Source organism: Equus przewalskii, chromosome 15 (assembly GCF_037783145.1).
Source record: "Equus przewalskii isolate Varuska chromosome 15, EquPr2, whole genome shotgun sequence".
In the NCBI taxonomy this organism is placed as follows: Eukaryota; Metazoa; Chordata; class Mammalia; order Perissodactyla; family Equidae; genus Equus; species Equus przewalskii.
The window spans coordinates 22,552,159-22,573,243 of record NC_091845.1 but is presented as its reverse complement, the minus strand read 5'-3'; the positions used below and the strand labels follow the sequence as shown (position 1 = coordinate 22,573,243).

Here is a 21,085-nt window from a genome sequence, read left to right as displayed (position 1 = left end):
CGTGTAAGAAATTTTACAGTTTAATTAACATACAGCTAGAAAAAGAAAAGCGTAAGACTTTAACATGTCTACACCATGAAAATATTTTCAAAGTGAATTATATTATTTGACAGCATAACCATCATGGCTGAGCTTCTGACCCAATCAGGTATTTATTCAAACCTCAGATTTGCTCTTAACTGACCTGTGGCCTTTATTTATGCATTCTACAATTACTCTTTGGTTTGCTAGGATATCTCCAGCACAAACAAAAGAAAAACTCTGGCCTCGTGGAGTTTCTCTAGAGTAGAGATTGACACACTTTTTCCGTAAAACACCAAACAGTAAATATTTTCCATTTTGCAGGCCATACAGCCATGGTCCCAACTCCTCAACTCTGCCTTCATACCATGCAAGCAGCCAACGACAAGACAGTACGTAAACTAATGAGCATTGCTGTGTTCTTTAATAGAGGATTGTTGGGGAAGGAGATATCTGAGGAGAAACCTGAAGGAAAGGAGGGAACCCTGACTATCTAGGGGAAGAATTGTCCAGAGAGGCGTCAACGCGAGGGGCCCTTTCTCTCCCTGAGGCACAAAGATGAGATGAGGCATGCATGGCCACTCCGAGGTCTTTGGCTTGAGTAACCAAACAATGGAGTTGGTCATTTTCTGAGATGGAGAGGACTGTCTCTCTCTGCCTTAGTTTCTTTATCTGTTAAACGGAAATAATAGCACATGGCTCCTTCAGTTAGAGTGAATGAAATATGTGAAATGAAGTACGTGGCCTGGTGCCTGCCGTGGGGTTAGTGCTCAGGAAATAGTGGCTATTGTCATGTTAGCTCTCTCTGGACCTATCATGCATGCATCCTATAGAAGCTAACAGTGTTTACAGCCAACTATCAACCTACATGTAGAATGTAATTCTCAAAAGCATCTCATTTGAGGAAGTTCCTTGTCCATGCCCAGCTCGTTTTGCACTGAAAGTTGAATGATAAGATGCTTTCAGATTTACTTTCCCTTAAAATGTTTATTTTGCTGATTGATATGGAAAGCTCATTGTTATTTGGAAATTTTTGTGGATAAAAGGTTGCTAACAGGTCAATATTAGCTCCACTCTCATGTGACAGGGTACCCTGAATATTTCAAGCTCCAGCTGTAGGGATCAGGAAAGGCCAGACATCAGGGTAAAGAGCAATCTCAGCTAGATCTTGAAAGACAAGTGGAATTGTAGAAGAGAGAGGAGATGAAGAGGAAGGCACTGAGGGATGGAGATACATGGCCCTTCCCAAGATGCTTATACTGTGTATTTTCTATCAGTTACCAGTGAGGACCCACTGATGGTCTCTCACCAGGGCAGAATCTGGGCAAGCAGTTTGCCCTGGTGGCAGAGAAAGCAGAGTATAAGCCAGTTAAAGGCAAGAACAGAGAGCAGGTGGGGAGCTAAGTTAAACCAGTGGTTCCTGCATCCTGCTTGTCTTCAGAATTACCCTAAGAACAACATTCTAAAAGTATGGTTTTCTAATCCCCATCGCAGACTGACTTTACCAGAATATCCTAGAAGTGAGGCTCAAAACAGTGTGTTTTTAACAAGTTCCCATGATGATTTTTCTGTAGCCACTGACACCATTAAATTACTATAGCATTGAGTCGCAAGAGGATGAGGATGACCCATGGCAGTAGCCCAACAGACAGAGAGCCATTTGAGGAAGATACTGGAAGGACCCGGTCATCTTAGATCTTAAGGATGAGGGAGGTAGTGAAAAGAAAGCCTGTTATTTAAATTCTCAACTCTTACCTTTAGCTTTCCAATATGAAATATCATAAACATTTAGACACTTAATAGAAACTTTGAAGAACAAAATGAAGACAGACAATCAGGTAGGATGCTTGCAAAGAGCTACTGAAAAAAATACTCTATTCAACCTCAGCACTATTGACATTTGGGGCCAGATAACTCTTTGTTGTGGGGGCTGTCCTGTGCATTTTAGGATGGTTAGCAGCATCCCTGGCCTCTACCCACTAGATGCATGTACAACCCTCCTCCCTAATGTGTGACAACTAAAAATGTCCCCAGATAGTGCCAAATATCCCCTGCAGAGCAATACTGCCTCTGGTTGAGAACTACCGCTCTAAAGACATAGCTCTTCACCCTTAGTAGATGTTTTAAAAATAAGAACATTAAAAAATCTAAAAGTTCACAAAATTCAATGTGATTTACTTCTATCTGCAAACAACAAAAAGCCCTAGCAAATGGCTGGCTTTGGTGCTAAGAAGACACTGTACGCTTGTTAGGAGCCTTAATACTGAAAACTCAGAGAAGAATTATCTAGCACAGAGTATGCGGTAAGACTCAGAATTAAATTAAGAAAAAGAAAGTTGAGGCAAGATGACAGAGTTATATTTTCCCACAAAAAGTAGTAGCTGCACCCTCTCTGGGGATACTGAACATTATGCAGGCAGAAAAAACTCCATGCCAACCTTTTCTCCTCGGGAAAGACAAAATGACTGGTTAGGGAACTGTCCCCGCTCATTTTCATATCTTCATCTAGGACTATTAATATCTCAAATTGACTGCTAGCTCTTTTCGTATTTGCATTTAAATGGAAAATAAAATTCTGACATAGGTGGCGTACTGCAGACACTCTTACTCTCCAGTCTTTCTGTGTTTTGATGCTGCTCTGTGTGAACTGTCAAGGAAAATGGAATCTGTTTTGTTATATAGTTAACGCCCCTCTAGGGAAGCATATAGGCCCTCCATCTCACCTGTGGGGTAAGGTCAGTGTCGATTTTGAGAAAAAGATAGAGCTCCCGTGGGCACCAAGCCCTTCATGGAAGCCGGTCACAGCTCCACAAATGAATTTACTCTGTGTGCATAAGATCCATAAAAGATATAAAATGTTTTATGCAGTTCAAGTCACACGGCCTTGGATTAAGAAAGGAAACAAAGTTTTATGACTTCGAGATTATTCTCAAGTGGTGTATCATTTTTAAAAAAGCAGCTAAGTATCATGATGGCTTAGGGACCTGTATTATGTTTCTACAACTTTTCAAAGTGCTAAATGAAATGTCACTACCGTGGAGGATTTTGCTAGAGCAAACTTCTATTCCCAGCACACAGAGCAAAAATGCCCCTGAAGGTTTGCTTCCTGCAAATGCCCTCTCTAACGGCACATAAATAGAGAAGCAGCTGCTCCAGCAAGAGATTACTTAGACACATTCTTTTCTGGAACACAGTTGGCTGGTGCTCATGGTCTTGTTTTATATTTATATGTAAGAATCAATAAAAATATAATCTTCCAAAAAGTTATTTCTTAGTCTGCAAGAAATACGATGAAAGAAAAATCTGCTCATTGATGGATGTAAGACCCTAGTTCACTGGCGACTATGAGATTTGTATTTAGGAAGGCTGAAAGGGGCCATGGAGAAAGGATAGTGGAACTATCTTAAGGCAGGGTTTGCTTGGCAAGCACACTTGAGTTTATACAGATTGGAAGTTTATTGGGAGCGGCTTAGAAGAGGAGCTGGTAGAAATGATGAGAGTGTGAACTTCCTCCCTCCACCACTAAATGACCCCAGGAACTTCTACTGCCCTGGATCTAAAAGCATGTCTCAGGTCATTAAGCCTCATCATCTCGAGATCACTCATAAGAACAAGTTAGTTGATAATTGTAATTAATGTTGAAAATAGTCTTGATTGTGAACTTATGATTTTTAACAAGATAATAAGGAACGAATCAACTGACTTACTATACTATTGATAATTTGGGGTATGATAATGTCAGCTGAAATTTACATTTAATTTAAAATTTATTATAAAATTTTACTTTATAGTATTTTATGTTTTAGATTTAATATCTTTCATTATATTAATGGCATTATATTTAAATATATATTTTATAAAGTCTTGTTTATTATAATAGCTCATATACACACACAGAAGAAGAACTCACTTGCTTTTGACCTCAGTGGCTGAAGATGAATGAGAACTCTAAGTGTCAGCAATTCAAAATACTCATAAAGGGGGAAATGTAAGCAAGATGAGAAGCCATTCAAGAACTGTTATACCTCCTAAGGGGGCAAGGCTCAGATAACAACCAGAACTAAAGAGTCATTCCATTCCGGTGTGTCTAACACTAACAATCCCAGAACGACCTGTTTTATTGATTTCCATTCAAGAAATAGTTACTGAGACAATAGCTGGCTCTGGGACTATCAGGGTAAGCAAAACAGACAAGGGCCCTGACTTCACAGCTCTCCGCCAAGACAGAAAGCACTAGGTATTAAGCCAATAGTATACCACTCCAGGTAAAATGTAACCACAGTACACACTCAGAGATACAGGGGACATGAAGCCAATCAGTGAAGGATTCCCTGAAGAAATAATGGTTAACTAGAAAAGAAAGGAGGGAAGCACAGTCCTTTGCAACTGCAAAGGCACCACAGTAAGAGGTACAATGGAAGCCGGAGCAGAAAGAAAGAATGAAAGGGGGCTGGCTTGCGAGGTTATTGATTAAGGGCCAGAGGCAGGGGCTAGTGGACCACAGAGCCAGGAGAAGCCATTGAAAGATATGGGGGTGGACTAGCTTAGAAGATTTGCATTTCACAAAAATTACTGTAGTCATCGTGTGGAGAACAGACTAGAAGGAAGCAAGAGAGGATGTGAGGCAGCAACTCAGGAGTCCAGATGAGACACAATGTGGACATGACGGGGGTTGTAAGTATGGTGATGCAGATTCACGGAGGGATCTGGGAGAAACAATCCCAAGGACAAAATAATAGATTGGACATGGGGAGATAAGGAAGAAGTTAGATTTCTGGCTCAAGAATGGGGTAGACAATGGTGCCCTTCGGAGACAGGGAGAACTGGAAAGAAGACCATCTGGGGAGGAAACTGTTGACTTGTAAGACTTGTATTAGAGTCTTCAACCATTAAATCTCCTTACAGGCAGTAGGTATTTCTACTTCAGCAAATCATGTGTGTGTGGATCCTTGCCACGCTTTTTTGATACACTGGCCTGTCAGCTCTGAAACCTTTACTTTAGAAGGCGCTGCAATGAATTTAGCAGCCCTGCCTAAAATAAGGAATTCACCCACCAAATCACTGCTCTGTGAAATATGACATAAAGGGTGACATTGGGAAAAGGGCTTTTCAAAGACCAAAGTCACAGGGTGGCACTGTCCAAGCAGGTTCATCAACATAAAACCATGTTGTCCTCTTGATGGCAGTAGGGAACGCCATAGCTAACAATGTGCTGAAGTTGTAAATGATAGTAGTGTTTTGTCTATACTTGCCTTTGTCGTTTTGACTTTATTGCCACTGCTACAGGACCACCCTGAGTAATCTGGCAGCACTTTACAATCCTCTCCTTCCAAACAAGGATTCATGTGACACCACCATTTCTGAATCACGATGGAAGCTGGAAAAGAAAGGCCAAAAAATGTTTGTTACACTGTTTCTTCCTCCAAATATGGACAACATAAAGCTCAATACAGATTAGGACACTGACTGCAAAGACTGCTAATAAGAATTATTTCACCACAAGTAAATTTAAAGAATGCAACCAGCCACATGCTCTGTAACACATTTTTTGGCTGTTGGGTAACTAATTGTAATACAGTTAGTGAGACTGCTTACTTTGCAGTGGGCCTGCCTGGATTTGAATGTGGCTGTGATACTTTCTTTTTCAGTGACCTTGGACTGAGTATTTAACACCTCTCAGCCTCAGCTTCTTCATCTGTAGAATGGGGATAAAAACAGAACCTCACCCCAGGATGTCACGAGGATAAGCTAACCCATGTGAAAGTCCTGGCTGACTTTGGGCCAGTCACTATGTTGTCAGAAAATGTTAGCTATTATTGTGGTCATTACCTTTAGTTCTTGGTTACAATGGTGGATATTGATATTGCAAAGTTGTTATATTTGACACTCTTTGTCATCAGTAGCAAAGACTAAAAGCAGTAAACATTTCCATCATACACAGTGCTCATCCTGCCATTCCAGTCAATTACTAGGTGTGAAGTGAAGACGGTGGGAGGGGGGACGACTTGGTATTCCCTCGAATGCCGACACCCTACACTAGTTCAGTCACCTGTGAATTCACTTTCCCCCTTACCTTACCATCCCTGCCAATAAAATGATTTCATGTTTCAAGCCTGTGAAGCAGCAACTAGCACCCCAGTTCTCTGGGTTCGGAGGCAGATGAAGAGAAGTGAAGGAAACACCATCAACTTGGCTGTTTATTCCCACAGATTCCAAGAACAAAAAGGACTGTGACTGATTTTTAAAGGTGAGCCCAGCCAACGGGCTGGCTCAGGGCAAAGCTCCGGGGTCAGAGGAAGTGTGTGTGTATGGCGGTGGGGGGGGGGGCCTAGTTTAGCCCTGTTTTTCTTGTTGAAACAGCAACACTTTGATAGAAAACATCCCCCAATGGAGCTGACTCAACCTACTACCGCCTGACTCAATAGTTCAAACAAATCTTTCTAAATGCTAATAGCTACTTTTTCTTGAGGGCCGGGTACCCTACTAATTGTCTTCCCTGCATTTTCTAATTTCCATCTCACTGCAACCTTGAGGTTAAAAATTGTTATCTTCCTGTATTTTACAGAGAAGAGAAAGCTGAGGCCCAGAGGTACTGAGTGACTCGCTCAAAATTCCAGTTTGCAAGCAGTCGAGCAGCATCTGAATGGAGGCAGCCTGACACGCTGGAGCCCACCTCCAACCCTTAAATACAAACCCTTCCCTCACACCAGAGATCTCCACTAGAAACAACTCCTTGTATAGAAGCAGCGACCAAAGTAGGTAACACAGCAAGCCAGTGCGTTCAAAACTCTGCGAGGAGAAAATACGACGTGGCGTGATGAGGGCACACGACGGGTTCATTATCGGCTAAAGTGGCCAGACATTGTGTCTTCTCGACATGCAGCCACCATTCCTGATTCTAGCCAATACTGATCGAGGATAACCATTTGCTATTCAAATCAGAAGGTGACAACACTGAGGAAGGGATATAGCTAAACGGGTTATTTATTTTGTCAGAGACTGCCAATGAACTGGAGTGGAGAGACTCACTGGGGAAAAGACTGAGATGGTTATATTCTTCTCAGCCCCAAATATCACAACAATCTCACCTTAAAACTGTATGGAGTTTTGTCATTTTCAAAGCACCCACTGTTCCTCTTTTAATTGTCCCAACAAAGTTCAGAAGCAGCTAGGGGAGCCAGATGGTTCCAGAAACAAAAACCAGAGCTTTCCACAAAGTTAGTAAAAGCGAAGGAGGAGGTACTGCAATTTACATCTCTGTACTCTCTATCCAGCAGCCTTTCTGCTACACCACAATTTACAATAATAGTTTAGATGAATAAGTGCTACATCGAGTATGACCATATTCATACTGCTGGCCAGTCCTTCATTATTTTCTGAATATCTTAGGTTGTTCCCAAGTGGATTTAAAGATAAATAAGAGATGGTTCCCAAACCTCAATTTAAAATACCATCTGCAGGACTGGAAAAGTTATATAAATGTTGACAGAGCTTAGATATATTTACACAGAGTTAAAGCTGAATTTAAAATACTTTTTTTATCTTTAAAAGTCTTCCTTAGACACACTTTCTTCCACTCAGCAGTGGGAGCCTATGTCCTCTTGAGAGGTGTCAGAGCTACATGGAAGATTCAAAAGAAGCCTTGAGAGATGCCTAGTGATCCATCCAAGTGAAGGTAGGAGGGGCAGTGGGACAGTGAATGGTCCATCTAGAAGCCAGTACACCCGTATGGCTGAAGTGAGGGGTCAGCAAGGAAGCACTGGATGCTCAGCTGAGGAGGATGGTTTGGGAAGCAACCTTTAAGGGCTCTCAAGGTCAGCTCAAGATTAGACTTGATTCTCTTGGCAGTGGGGAGCCATGGAAGGTTTGTGAACAAGGTAGTGCAATCAGCCAGGGAAAGCTGTGGGCCTAGAAGAGTTAGCTTGGCAGAGGATGATGAAAGAATTTGGGACAGAGAGAAGTCTGAAAGAGAAGGCAAATTCAAGTGTGACTGAGAAATCTGAGAACAAATTCCCTGCAGAGGAAATCGACTGAACCAGATTATCTCAACATCACAGCAGAGAAATGTTGGTACTTCCTTACTGGACTCATGGGGGACCCAAGATAATTCTGATGCCAAAATCTAGAAAAGGACCTGGAGGGAAAAAAAATGGATGGATTCAGGCATACGTCACAGGAAAATATGCAAATTCCTAACTACAGAAAAAAATTAAATATTATTTGCCTAGTATTTTATTTAAGTATTGAAATAAATTTAAATAAATAAAAGAAGGAAGAATATCTGATCAAGTGCTTGTAAAATTATTTACCAGTTTTCTTTCATTTAATTAGACAATACAGGGATTGTAATTACTCTTTGGGTGGTGAACATGATGTAATCTACACAGAATTCGAAATATATTATGACGTACACCTCAAAATTATATAATGTTATCTGTTATGCAATAAAAAAATCAAAGAAAAATAAAATATGGAGTGATATCTCTAAAGATGGATTCAAAATAGACTCCTTAAAATAGCAAGTTTTTACATTACAAATATCTGAAATATTTCTATCTGCAAAAAAAAAAATCATTTTTATATCTTCTAGAAGAATACATTGAGTGAGGCGCCTCAATAAGTAGATACACTATCCATGATGGAGTTTCTTTGTGAGAGATTTAACAGCAAAAACAAGAGACATAATAACAGCCATGACAGTAGCCAAAATAAGTCTCAAATTTCTTTACAAGTTCAAGATTGACGAAGGAACTTACAGCTAAGATGAGAACCAAGCCCGGGTTTGACCTGACAGTGAACGCGGTGATTAAACAGCCAGGAAGTTTAAGCTTTGTGTATGCTGAGCCAGGCTGAGTGGGACAAAGGACTCAGAAGGAGGATTCTATTAAAACAACTCTTGAGAACATCTGCCCACTTAACTGAGCCTCATCTCCACAGGAAAATACATTTGTAGGAGGCATATATATTTTTTTCTGTTACAAAATACCATAATACACTTTAAATGAGAAAGTGTCTTACCACTTCTATTTTTAAAATAAAATTCTTTAAAAAGCCCCACGCCTTCCTGACTTACAAAAACACAAAATATGCCTATCTTCAGGCTGCCATCTTATAATGAATTCTTAGTTTTACGCAGAAATGAAGAAAAAAAAGAGATCGTGAAGCCATAGTTTTGTGGTAGCAACTAGTACTTTCTATAATGTTTTCTAGGTGAAAATAGATGACTAATTAGCTATTTTGGTGCATTTTCTTTACTCTCTATTGTACAAAATAAATGGAGGTTTTTTGCTATCCCTGTCCCACATAAATATCACCCCACTAAATAAAACACAATATGTATTTATATAGCTATTTAGATAAACCCACCTTCAAATAAGACTAACAAAGGACAAGCTCACTTCTCAAGAGTTGGTCTCTCATTTGTTGACTGACTTTAGTGGTGTTTACACAGAGTGAAAGCTTTTCTAAAGAAAAGTGTGTTTTTATACCAAAAATATGGACAGTAAGACGAAGAATATATCTTCCCAGAATATATATCATCTAGAAAATGGGAACGGTCACAAGAATATGCTGTGAGATATTAATGTATTTTAGCTTTAGCTATTTTGCTCTTACCACCATTATTTCAAGGCACTCACTGTGTTCTGTAAAAATTAAGCCATTTATTAACTTTTAAGATAGATGGTGGAAAGCCCTGCCAATTTGTATTTCTTGTTATTTTAAGAAAAGAGTCCATTCTGACCTGACCCAGGTAACAAGCACAAAAGCAGGAGTTGGAGCACTCTGATTTTTTGTTTTTAAGGGAGGCTTTTACTTGTTCACACATTTCACAAATAACACAGTGTTGCTATTTCCACAAAGTACACGGAGGTACTGAGTGCAGCAGTGGACAGATTTATATAGACTGATCTTTTGCGATCTGAGTTTTTCCCCTCAGCGAAATACTACCTCACACAAGTACATCTGCGTATATGGGGACCTCTGAGGCAGCGTTTCTCGATCTTGACACTAGTGACATTTCGGGCTGGAAAATTCTTTACTGTAGGAGTCTATCTAGTGCCTGGTAAGATATTTTGCAGCATCCTTGGCCTCTAGCTTCTAGATGACAGCAGCACTCTCTGCCCCAGTGTAACGACCAAAAGTGTCTCCAGACATTATCCAGTGTCCCCATGGGGGCAAAATCAACCTGGTTGAGAAACACTGATTTATGGTTCTACAGACGTACTCAGCCCAGAATAAGAGGCCGTGGTAATTCATCAGACCTCATCAAAGCTGTGCTTTGTAAAAATAATCCTAATCCATGGTAAACCCCATGCCAGCACTATCCCATGTCTTCCTTCCTGGCCCCTGTGTGGGCAATTCCACAAGTCTATGCACACATGCACGGGTGCTCTCTCTCTCTCTCTCTCTCTCTCTCTCTCTCTCTCTCTTTTCATATGGACTTTGTTCAGAGCACTTCAGATCCTTTCTTATTGGCACACTTGGCTTCATCCACTCTCCTATAATACAAATTCCCACAGGGCAGGAATTAAATCCTAAAATTTGATTTCACCTTAGCCCTCTACTGTCAAGAGCTCTGTTTGCATCTCCAGCCTTCTCTTCTACCATTTCCGAGCCTGACTCAGCTACTCCCAGGTCCCAGGCTTGTCCCACTCATGCTTATATGCTTTACGCTGCTCCACTCCCTAGTTACGTCCTACCTGGTAAAGTCAGACCCATTGCTTCTCAGGGGCACCATCCCTGATGGCTTTCTCCACTGTCTCCTGGAGTCCTTCATTTACTAGAGTTTAACTGTCTATCTTTCCTAGTAAACTGTGGGCTCCTTGAAAGCAGGACCTGAGCCTAATCCTCCTCCTCCCTCCCAGCATCCAGGACATGCCAAGCATAAAAGTGCTAAATGAAAGCTTGATGAATGAAACAACAAAAGCAAGGTGCATGTCCTTCCAACTCAAGTGCTTTTGTAAAGCGCACTCGCTGTCATTCACCTGACTGCCACCGAGAAGAGTCAGAAAGCTGCTGCATCTTTTTGGTGGCACAGAGAACAGAGCCAGTAAGACAACCTTGTGAAATCACATCTTAAAGACAGACCTGTGTCTCATCACATAGTCCGCAAAGCCACAAAAGTTGTCTGCAGCGCAAACAGCAACTCTCTTCTGACATCTCAGAAAAACAGAAGAAATTCGGGCATCACCAAAAGAAAGAAAAAGAATACCTTTACAAAGTAACCGCCTCCCATGCCCGAGATTTTGTCTTATTAATCTTCGGTAAAGAGGATGTTTAGAAAGCATTGGCTTTGACAAAATAAATTAAGCTTTATTGTATTACACATTTATCTCATTTTATCATAAAACCATTCAGCATTATCTCTATAGAGCTGTATTGTGATAAATGTGTAGAATACAGTTCCCACCACCAAACAGTCTTGTATGTGCCAGAACAATATTCAAAAGGAAGAATTCTTACCAGCTAAACAGTTGTTTGTTTTAGGACTCAAGTAACCATAGCCTATCCTATCTACCAAATCCCAAATGTGTATGAAAGATACATTTCAATAATCCAGGGGGATTTCATAAGTTAATTATAACAAAAAAAGCTTGTTGAGGGGGGGAACAGCTAATTTTTCTTCCTGTTTAACTAATGAAAGCTATGATTCTATGGAAAAGCAGTGAAAACACCAGATAAGCATCTGTGGTGTGAATTAACAAAATGCATAAGGATATTCCAATTTCTAGGCCAACATTAATTACTGCCCCACTCCAACATCTTCTTGTCTTTGTTTTAATTTAAATGTAAATTCCAGTGAATTTTATATTTTAGATCTTCTCTATTCTTATTGACAAATAAGATAAGAGGAACAGAAGAGCAGAGACTAGGCCTTCCCACGTGCCAATTAGCAGCATGCTACTGCATAATTATTATGGGATAAAGATTAAGCAGGTAAACCTAAAAAGCCCTAATGGAAACATATTCAGATAAGGAATAAAAGAACATCGGGATATGAAAACAGACATAAATCCTAACCAGAGCCTAAACTACAACTTTCTACACCTTCCCCAGTGACTTTGATCCAATAAACAGTCATTGAACACTGACTGTTTGCCAGGCAATGCTAGGTGCAGGGGACACAAATATGAAAACACAGTCACAATTGCATCTTTCAGAGGTTTAGCATTCTCTGCACACAAATGTTGCACCAAAGTTATATATTTACATAAAGTTTATCCTGCGCTGTCCAATAGAGAAGGTTCTAGTTACAAGTTCCCATTTAAATTTAAATTCACCGTCGTCACATGTCAAATGCTCAACAGCCACTGGTGGCTAGTGGCTATCGACCATATTGGACCCATACACATCATCACATACAGCGACAGACATATATAGAAAGAATATTTGCATCATCACAAAACATTCTACTGCACAGACTCTGCTCAGACACCAAATCATTCATCACCATCACTTGCTGATCCCATGACACTAGGGAAATCATTTAGTTAGACTGCGAGTCTGTTTGCTTTGCCATAGACACCAAAATGTCCTTCAGTAGAGGAATGGCTAAATAAATTATGACCCATCCATACAATGGAATGCTGTGGAGCAATTAAAAAACAACCTAATATTGATAGGAATAAAGCAGGTGGGATTAAGAAATATCCAATGTGATACCATTTGTGTATAACACACATTCTACCACATTTTCTACAGATTTAAATACACAAATATACAGAAAAATATATTGACCAAAGAGAAAATGTAGTTATTACCCCCAGGGTGGTAACCAAAGGGGATTCTGCCTGTATACAAAACAAGCTAATTTAGGGTAAGGTATTAATACTTCCTTTACTAAGAGAAAGATGCTAATAGTAATCTCTACCCTATTCATACTTGCCAAGTACCAATAAAAGTGCTCTGAGTATTGTAAAACATTATTTAGATATATAAGATTTTTTATAGCCAAAGATTCTGGGCTAGACAAAGCATAAATATAGTTTATATTATGATTTCTAAGTTCCTGCAGAAGTCTGAAGTCTACAGAGACAAGCAAACACAGTGGTTACCTTTAGAAAACAATCGGTGATTAGTGAAGGTGAATTAATTCTCCACTGTGCTAAAACTCACTAATCCTCCTGTCAGTGAGAGGAGGTGTAAAAAGAGACCCAATTCCTGTCCTCAAGCAACTTGCGGACTAAAAAGAAGGCATATATTCCACAAGTTTTTACAACAAAATAGGGATGCATGTCATGAACTGGAAGTACGGGGAGATACAAGAACATACAAAAGATGTGAAAGGAAAGTAGGAATTAAGTAGACAAAATGTGTATTGCGAAGAAGAGGGCAATTCAGGCAAAGGGTATAGACAAGTGAAGCACAAAGATGAAAGGGAAGGGAAGGACCCCAGGTTGGATGGAGTGGAGTAGATGAAAGAGAGAAGTGAGACAGTCATATTACGCAGGGCTTCATAAGCCATGGTAAAGAATTTAGATTTTATTTTACAGACAGTGGGAAGTCATTAAAGCGTGGTTTTAAGAATGAGAGTGACATGATCAGTTCTGTTTTTGTAGGAGGATCATTCTGGCTACGGGGTGGAAAATGGAAGACTAGGAGTAGTAGTAAGCTCAGCAAGATGTTATGTTCACTCCTAGAAGTGGAGGTAACAGTGGGGTAGAGATAAGTGGACTGATTTGAGAGACAGTAAGGGAACAGAATGGCTATGATTAGGATTCAGTTGATGGAGAAAATAAATATACTAAACTGCCCAAGAGGAGGAGGAGAGGAACTTAGCAAATTTCTTTTAAATGCTATTTTTTTTAATGTTAAAGATCTTCATATTCTTTTATAGGTCCATGATCCTTTATCTATAACCCCCAAATCTACAAAGCTCTGAAAATAGAAAGGATTTCTGTAAGATGGCAGCCAAACCTAGCTTAGTTAACATGAGGTTCTTCTTGCTTTATCTCATTCTGCATGAATATTCACTTATTTCACTATAGAAATATTAATATCTGTGATTATGGGTACCACTGGAGAAGACATGGAGAAGACTGGAGAAGGTTTGTTAGGTAACAGATAGTATGTACACTATGTTACCTTTGTAAAATCTGATAAAATCTGAATTCCGCAACACATTTGGCCCCCACGGTTTCTGATAAGGAATTGTAAATGGGCAATTTTCCCCTTTCACTTCCTGGCTTTAAAGGTGGCTGAGATCAGCCTGTGACAACACCATTCGTAATCATACAACCCACCAATCAGTGTCTGTGTTTGGTAGGGTAGGTGGGATGTGGGTAAGTCAGCTATCATTTTTGATTCTGCAATAAGATCTGGAGTTAAGAATGTGTGTGTGTGTTCTAACTGTTGACCTTTAGACATGCATCAGATAAGATTGGAAGTGCTCAATTTCAGGGAGGTTTCACACCACTGTAGAGACACTGCTACAAGGCTTAACCTCATGTATCTGTTCCCCTGGGGACTAATACTTGTTTCTAACAAGGTGTCTGCTAGAAGGAGCCAGGCATCAAAAGGAATCAATCCCAGTCCTCCATCCACAACCATCAACAGTCATTCATTTTTTTTTTTTTTTTTAACTATTGGCATAGTACTCTGCTGGAAGATTGGGAAACAACAAATGAATGATACATGATCCCAAACTATTCTCAGAGAAGTTGCTCCAAAGAAGATGTTGTATAAATGTTTGTTAAAATAATAAACTAGGAAAGAAGAGATTTTTAATCTATAACATTAAACATGAAGTGAGACAACCAGGCTGCTGTTTTTGGAGTATAGAATTTGAGAGCAGGAATAAGAGCATCTCTAGGGAGGAAACTGCTTTGATGGGGGAGATCTGGAGATACAGCGGGGCCAGAAGAAATCAAAGCACATCTTCCCGATTTTCTGGGAATGGAACTCCCCACTGCTACTTCTTGGGAGACATCACTAATAACTCACCTTACTCATTAAGAAATTTGTGGAGTTATATTTATGTTCACTTTTGGAATGACGCTGCCCTAGAAGGAAACTACTTTTCTTTGCATTGCAAAGATAGTAAAGTAGGGAAGTTCTTGGTAGTTCTACGTCCTTTTGCAATATTGGAGGAACTGATCAGAAAGGTCTTACCTTCAACACAAGAAGGCTGAGCCCGAGTTGTGCCAGCAACCTGTCCAGGGAAGCAAGAACACTTGACAGTTTGTGATCGCTCTTCTATGCGGTTCTTGTTACAGCACCGGTGCACAGCAACTACCTCACAGGTCCCTTGCTTGATTTGGTGGTGACCTGGTAAGCAATGGGGGAGAAAAAGAGATGCAGTGCTGTTAGGAGAAAATGAAACCACGAAGAATGCGAATGACCATGACTACATTTTCCAACTTCCTGTGCTATGCTTGTGAATCTATGTCATTTTTTATTTTGACGTAGTTTCAAATTTACATAAAGGTGGCAAGAATAAGGGAAAAAACTCCTATGAACCAATAGTAGAAAGAAATTTGGTCCTCAAGATCTTCATGGTTATGTTACATTACCTACATGGCAGAAGAGATTTTGCAGATGTAATTAAGATTACTAATTGGTTGATTTTTAAAAAGGGAGATTATCCTGGGTCACCAAGTAAGGCTAATGTGATGCATGAGCCCTTAGAAGGAGAAGTAAGAGATTCAAAGCTTGAGAAGGACTCAAAGCACCATTGCTGGCTTGAAGATGGAGGGAGCCAAAAGACAAGGAAATGGAGACCTTAGTCCTTCAACCACAAGGAACTGATTTCTCCCATTAACCTGAAAGCACGTGGAAGCAGATTCTTCCCCAGAGTCTCCATAAAGGAATGCAATCTTGCTGATACCTTGATTTAATCCAGCCACACTGGGCCAGACTTATGACCTACAGAAACAAGCTGAATTTATGGAAATTTGTCGCAGCAGCAATAGCAACCTAATACAAGACCTTTTCCAGATTCAGTAACTGTTAGCATGTGACCCCATCTGCCTTATCATTCATTGTCTTTCATAACTTTTTCTGAGCCATTTGACAGGAAGTTGCAGACATGATACCCTTCTAGCCCTAAATACTTCAGTGTGTATTTCCTAAACAAAGATTCTCTTACAAATCAGAAAATTTGACATTGATACAATACTATTACATAACCTGCAGCCTATTGTCAAATTTTGCCAATTGTCCCAATAATGTCCTTTATAGCCATTTATTCCCCTGCTCAGGATCCAACTGAGGGGCCTACATTACATTCAGTTGTCCCATTTCTTTAGCCTTCTTTAAGCAGAAACTATTCTTCAGTCCTTATCTTTCCTAACCTTGACATTTTTAAGGAATCCATACCAGTTATTTTCTAGAATGTCCCTCACTTTGATTTTGCCTGACGTTTCCTCTTGATTAGATTCAGGTAATACATTTTTAGTAGAATACCCCAGAGTGACACTATGTTCTTCTCAGTGCATCATATCAGGAGGGACATGACGTCATTTGTCCCATTATTGGTGCTATTACCTTTAATCACATGGTTAAGGTGGTGTCTGCCAGCTTTCGGGATTTGTAAAGGTACTATTTTTCCCTTTGTAATTAACAAGCATTTTAAGGGGAGATATGGTGAGACTATGTAAATATCCTATTCTTCACCAAACTTTTACCCACTAGTTTTAGCATCCATTGATGATTTCCACCAGAATCAATTATTACGATGGTTGCAAAACTGATTCTATATTAATGTTCAAATTCTCTCAAATATAGACTGCAGGAGATCTTTCAAACTGACAGCTGTGTCATTTTGACATATCCCCGTTATTCTCTGAGATCTTGCTAATTTTCTGGCTCAAAAGATGTGCTAGTCTCACCTCATATTTTCTCTGCCCTCATCATTTTTCTCCAAGGAGCCCGGATTGTTTTTAGCGGGGCATCATATTTAGAAACCAAGATCCTGGCACATAGGCTTACTCATTGCTGCTAGGGAGTGATTTGGGCTGAAAGGGTAGACAGATCTAGGAAGTGTGTGTCTATGTACAGCATATAACTTCACATTGCTATCTCCAATTCCGACTTAGTACCATAGGTTCTTGCTACTTTTTCCACAATTCTTTTTTTTTTTTTTTTGAGGAAGATTAGCACTGAGCTAACATGTGCCAATCCTCTTCTTTTTGCTGAGGAAGACTGGCCCTGAGCTAACATCCGTGCCCATCTTCCTCTACTTTATATGTGGGACGCCTACCACACCATGGCTTGCCAAGTGATGCCATATCCCGCACCCAGGATCCGAACCGGTGAACCCCAGGCCACCGAAGTGGAACATGCACACTTAACCGCTGAGCCACCGGGCCGCCCCTCTCCACAATTCTATATTGTTATCTCCCATCACCAATAATGAGAAATCTAACTTCCATAGTCCTGTAACAAACAGACAGTAGTTGAAGTTTAATTTGCATTGGAATCCATTTTATCAGTTAGGAGTCTTTCGTTATAACAACAAAAACTCATCTGAGCTAACTTAATCCAAGGAGAACTTATTGGAAGATTATCAGGAGATTGCAGATCCAAGAGAGAATTCAGGTTAATGGTAAGTGGAGCCATTCTCATGGCTGGCCGTGAGTGAATAATTTTACTCTATGAGTCTGTCATTCTGCTCAACATTATATCAGTTGTGGCAGCCACCCTCTAAGATGGTCCCCAATCATCCCTGCCTTCTAGTATCCACACCTTTGTGCACATGGTACCAGGGTTGGTCTTTATGACCAATAGCATGCAGCTGAAATGACAGTATGTCACTCCTAGGATTAGGTGGCCACTCTCTCTGTGCCTCTCAGATCACTCACCTGGGGAAGCCATGGAATGAGTGGCCCTTTCGAGAGGCCCATGTGGTGAGGAACTGAAGTTTCCTGCCAACAGAACGATAAATGAGCTGATAAGCAGAATCCCTACCACACTGGACCACAGTTGGACTGTGTGCCAATAGCATACAGCAGCAGAAGTGAGGGTTTGTCACTCCCACAGTTAGGTTATAAAAGACAGTGGTGCACTCGCTTGCTCAGCACTCACTCTGGGGGAAACTAGGTTGGGTACAGCTCCTATGGAGAGGCCCCTGTGGCCAGGAACTAAGTCTACTGCCATCAGTCACATGAGTGAGTTTGGAAGTAGATCTTACAGCCCTAGTCAAATCTTCAGAGACTACAACCTCAGCCAACAGGTTAATTGCAATCTAATAACCCTGAGGCAGGACCACCCTGATGCTCAGAGACTGTGTGAAATAATGTATGTTGATTGTTTTAAGCTTCTAAGATTTGGGCTGATTTGTTACACAGCAATAGATAACTAATACACCAACTCTGGCTATACCAGGATGGAGAGACTTACATTTGCTCTGATAAAAAACAATGTAAACAAGATTGCAGAGGCAATGTTTAGAAATTATTAATGAGAGACAACCTTTTCAAGTGTTCTGGAGCACTCTCATGATTTTCAGGTAGACCATTTACATATAAATTGTTCCATGAATTACAAGCAATCTCATCTACTCACTAAAACAGGTTTCCCCAAGGATTCCCATGGGTTAGTGTTTTGCTTGATGCACATGTTTCCCATAACAAAACCAGTTTAAAAACATTCCATAATTCAGATTTTTAATCCATAAAGATAGGCCTTCCACATAATAACCTCTATATTATTCTGAATTTTTCCTGGCCCTCCCCTCTCATACTATCTTAAATGTCGATGGAAGCAAAATTCAATTACTGGCAAGAACAAATACTAAGGCAAAGTTTCATTTGTAAAACACATAAAAGCAGAACCAGTACCCAGAGAATCAAACCACCAGCAGGAGAGAAAGTTTTCCATCTACTACGGAAGCATAAATATGAAAGAAGCAATTAAAACTATAAACCTAATTAAATGTTCACAACAAGAATGTTGATTTCCCAAAGGTAGCTGAATACAACTGTAAAAAATATATATATATAAATAAAAATAGCAATTACAATGTCAGTAAAGTAGCATGGGAATTTAGCGTTGAGTAAGCAGAAAAATAAGGACTGGGAAGTGTTCATGGGGAGATCCTTTTTCTGGTTTCCAAACGCAAATAAGCACCTTCAGGTCAAACATTCCTTGATGACTAATGACTAGCCATGTGAGGGAAGCAGGGTGAATTCATCCTCGGTCCTCTCTCAGTGCCTGCCCTCTGTGTTGGCCATTGTCTCAGTTGGCTTGGCTGCCATAACAAAGCACCAAGACTGGGTGGCTTCAACAACAGACATTTATTTCTCACAGATCCGGAGGCTAGAAGTCCCAGAGCAGGGTGCTGGCCAATTCAGTGAGAGTGCTCTTCCTGGCATGTGACAGCTGCCTTCTCACTGTGTCCTCACATGGCAGAGAGAGAGCTCTCTGGTGTCTCTTCCTTGTTTTCAGATGGACACCTGCCAGCCTTATCAGATTAAGGCCCCATCTTTATGACCTCCTTTATCACCTCCTCACAGATCTTGTCTCCAAATACAGTCACATTTGGGGGTTAGGGCTCCAACATATGAATTTAGGGGGTGGGGAAGAGACACAATCTAGAACAGCCATCATCATGCCTTAATTAGATTTTAAATGACCCGAGAGAGTCTATAAAGAAGGCGGCTTTAAACCTCATTAAGAAAATGAAAGAAATATGCTTTAGTAACTTCTTAGAATAGTCAAGAAGTCATTTGGACGTTGATTAGTATTATAGTTTGCTTAGAATTTTGTTGCTATTTAGATAACCATTCACAAATGCAAATAGATTTTTTTTCTATTCAAACTTGTCCCTGAATAATCAGCTCGCCTGGTCTAGGATTTTATTCATTTATTTAGCACTGACTATGGTACTTCATTGATTTGAGGATCCATACTTTTTTCATCTTTTAACATGTCAGGAGGTGTCACAACTGATAGCGTCTTCCCATTATAATTGGCATTGCTTTTCTTTCTTAGAAATACACAAAATAGAAGTGTATCTCACAATTGATGCCATTTTAGACTTGATAAAATATGGTAGCTTATAGGCACAGTTCTAAATTCCTTATAAATATTATCCAATGTAATCTTATAAAAACACTATGAAGTAGATACTATTTTTATTCCTATTTTACATTTAACAAAATCTGCAAAAATTAATTTGTCCAGGGTCACACAACTAGACACTTTGAGTAAATTCACTTAAAACAAAGGTGCATTTTTCCTCTTAAATAGCGGGCAACATTTTATTTGGGGATCCATCTTGTAAACTAAAGCTAAATACACACACATAAGACCCATGCAATAACTGAGGTTGTAGCTGAAACTTCTCATATGGGGTTTACTTTAGAGTTTCAAGGTGTCAACTGGAATAGGTGAAAGGGAATTCTCCAGAAGTGGAGCTGCTGCCCTCTGGAGAGAAACTGGCCACAGAGAAAACAAAACACTCTCCCCTTCGTGCTGTCTGTTAATGCTTGTCAGTTGCTGGGCCATTTCCCTTCTGGTTTTGTCTCAGGAGGAAGATGGGAGAGTATTTAGTTCTATAAATGTAACCAACACTTAGATACAGTGTACTATGTGCCACATGCTGTTCTCAGTGCTCTTGGAGACATATTTTCTAAGTGGGGAAACTTGAAACTCTTCCTTGATTCCTTTCCACACTGCTGAACTTGCAAACCGGTTGCATATTTTCTTTTCAAAAAAGGTGACTTAAAATAGTGGCAGGACTGTAAAATGTAAGATGCCTGGTTCCTGCTCAGCAAAATAGTTACTGTAGAAAGCATTAAAAGCGTTATGATAATCCTTACAACAAAAATTGATTGCTTTGGGATTGCTATAGAGGATGGATTAACTTTATCTGGAGAGTAAACTGCTTAAATGCATATCTTTCTTTTCTTATTAAATATACTTTTAAGAAAAGTTGCGAACAACAGAGAAAATACCCATTTGTCCCAGTGCAGTCAGGGCCTTTCCACTATAAAAGGGATAAAATACAAAACCACATCTGCAACAGAAGTTCTTCAGTTGAAATTACTTGAAAGCTGATAGACAGAAGGCATCAGATTAGGGTGACTTTCTTCATGCGATTATTTCTCTTAGATCCTTTTCC

At 40.0% G+C, this 21,085-nt stretch overlaps 1 protein-coding gene across 3 annotated transcripts in view; it reads right to left on the bottom strand.

Annotated features, from left to right (window-relative positions):
- The window catches only part of TAFA4 (TAFA chemokine like family member 4), a 148,017-nt gene that overhangs the window by 1,947 nt on the left and 124,985 nt on the right, over positions 1–21,085 (bottom strand). For all 3 annotated transcript variants that reach the window (XM_070576855.1, XM_070576856.1, XM_070576857.1), the window contains exons 4-5: positions 15,133–15,288; positions 5,274–5,398 (exon numbers count right to left, since the gene is read on the bottom strand). In XM_070576855.1, coding sequence (XP_070432956.1) covers positions 5,274–5,398; positions 15,133–15,288 — 281 coding nt within the window. The remainder of the gene's footprint in view (positions 1–5,273; positions 5,399–15,132; positions 15,289–21,085) is intronic.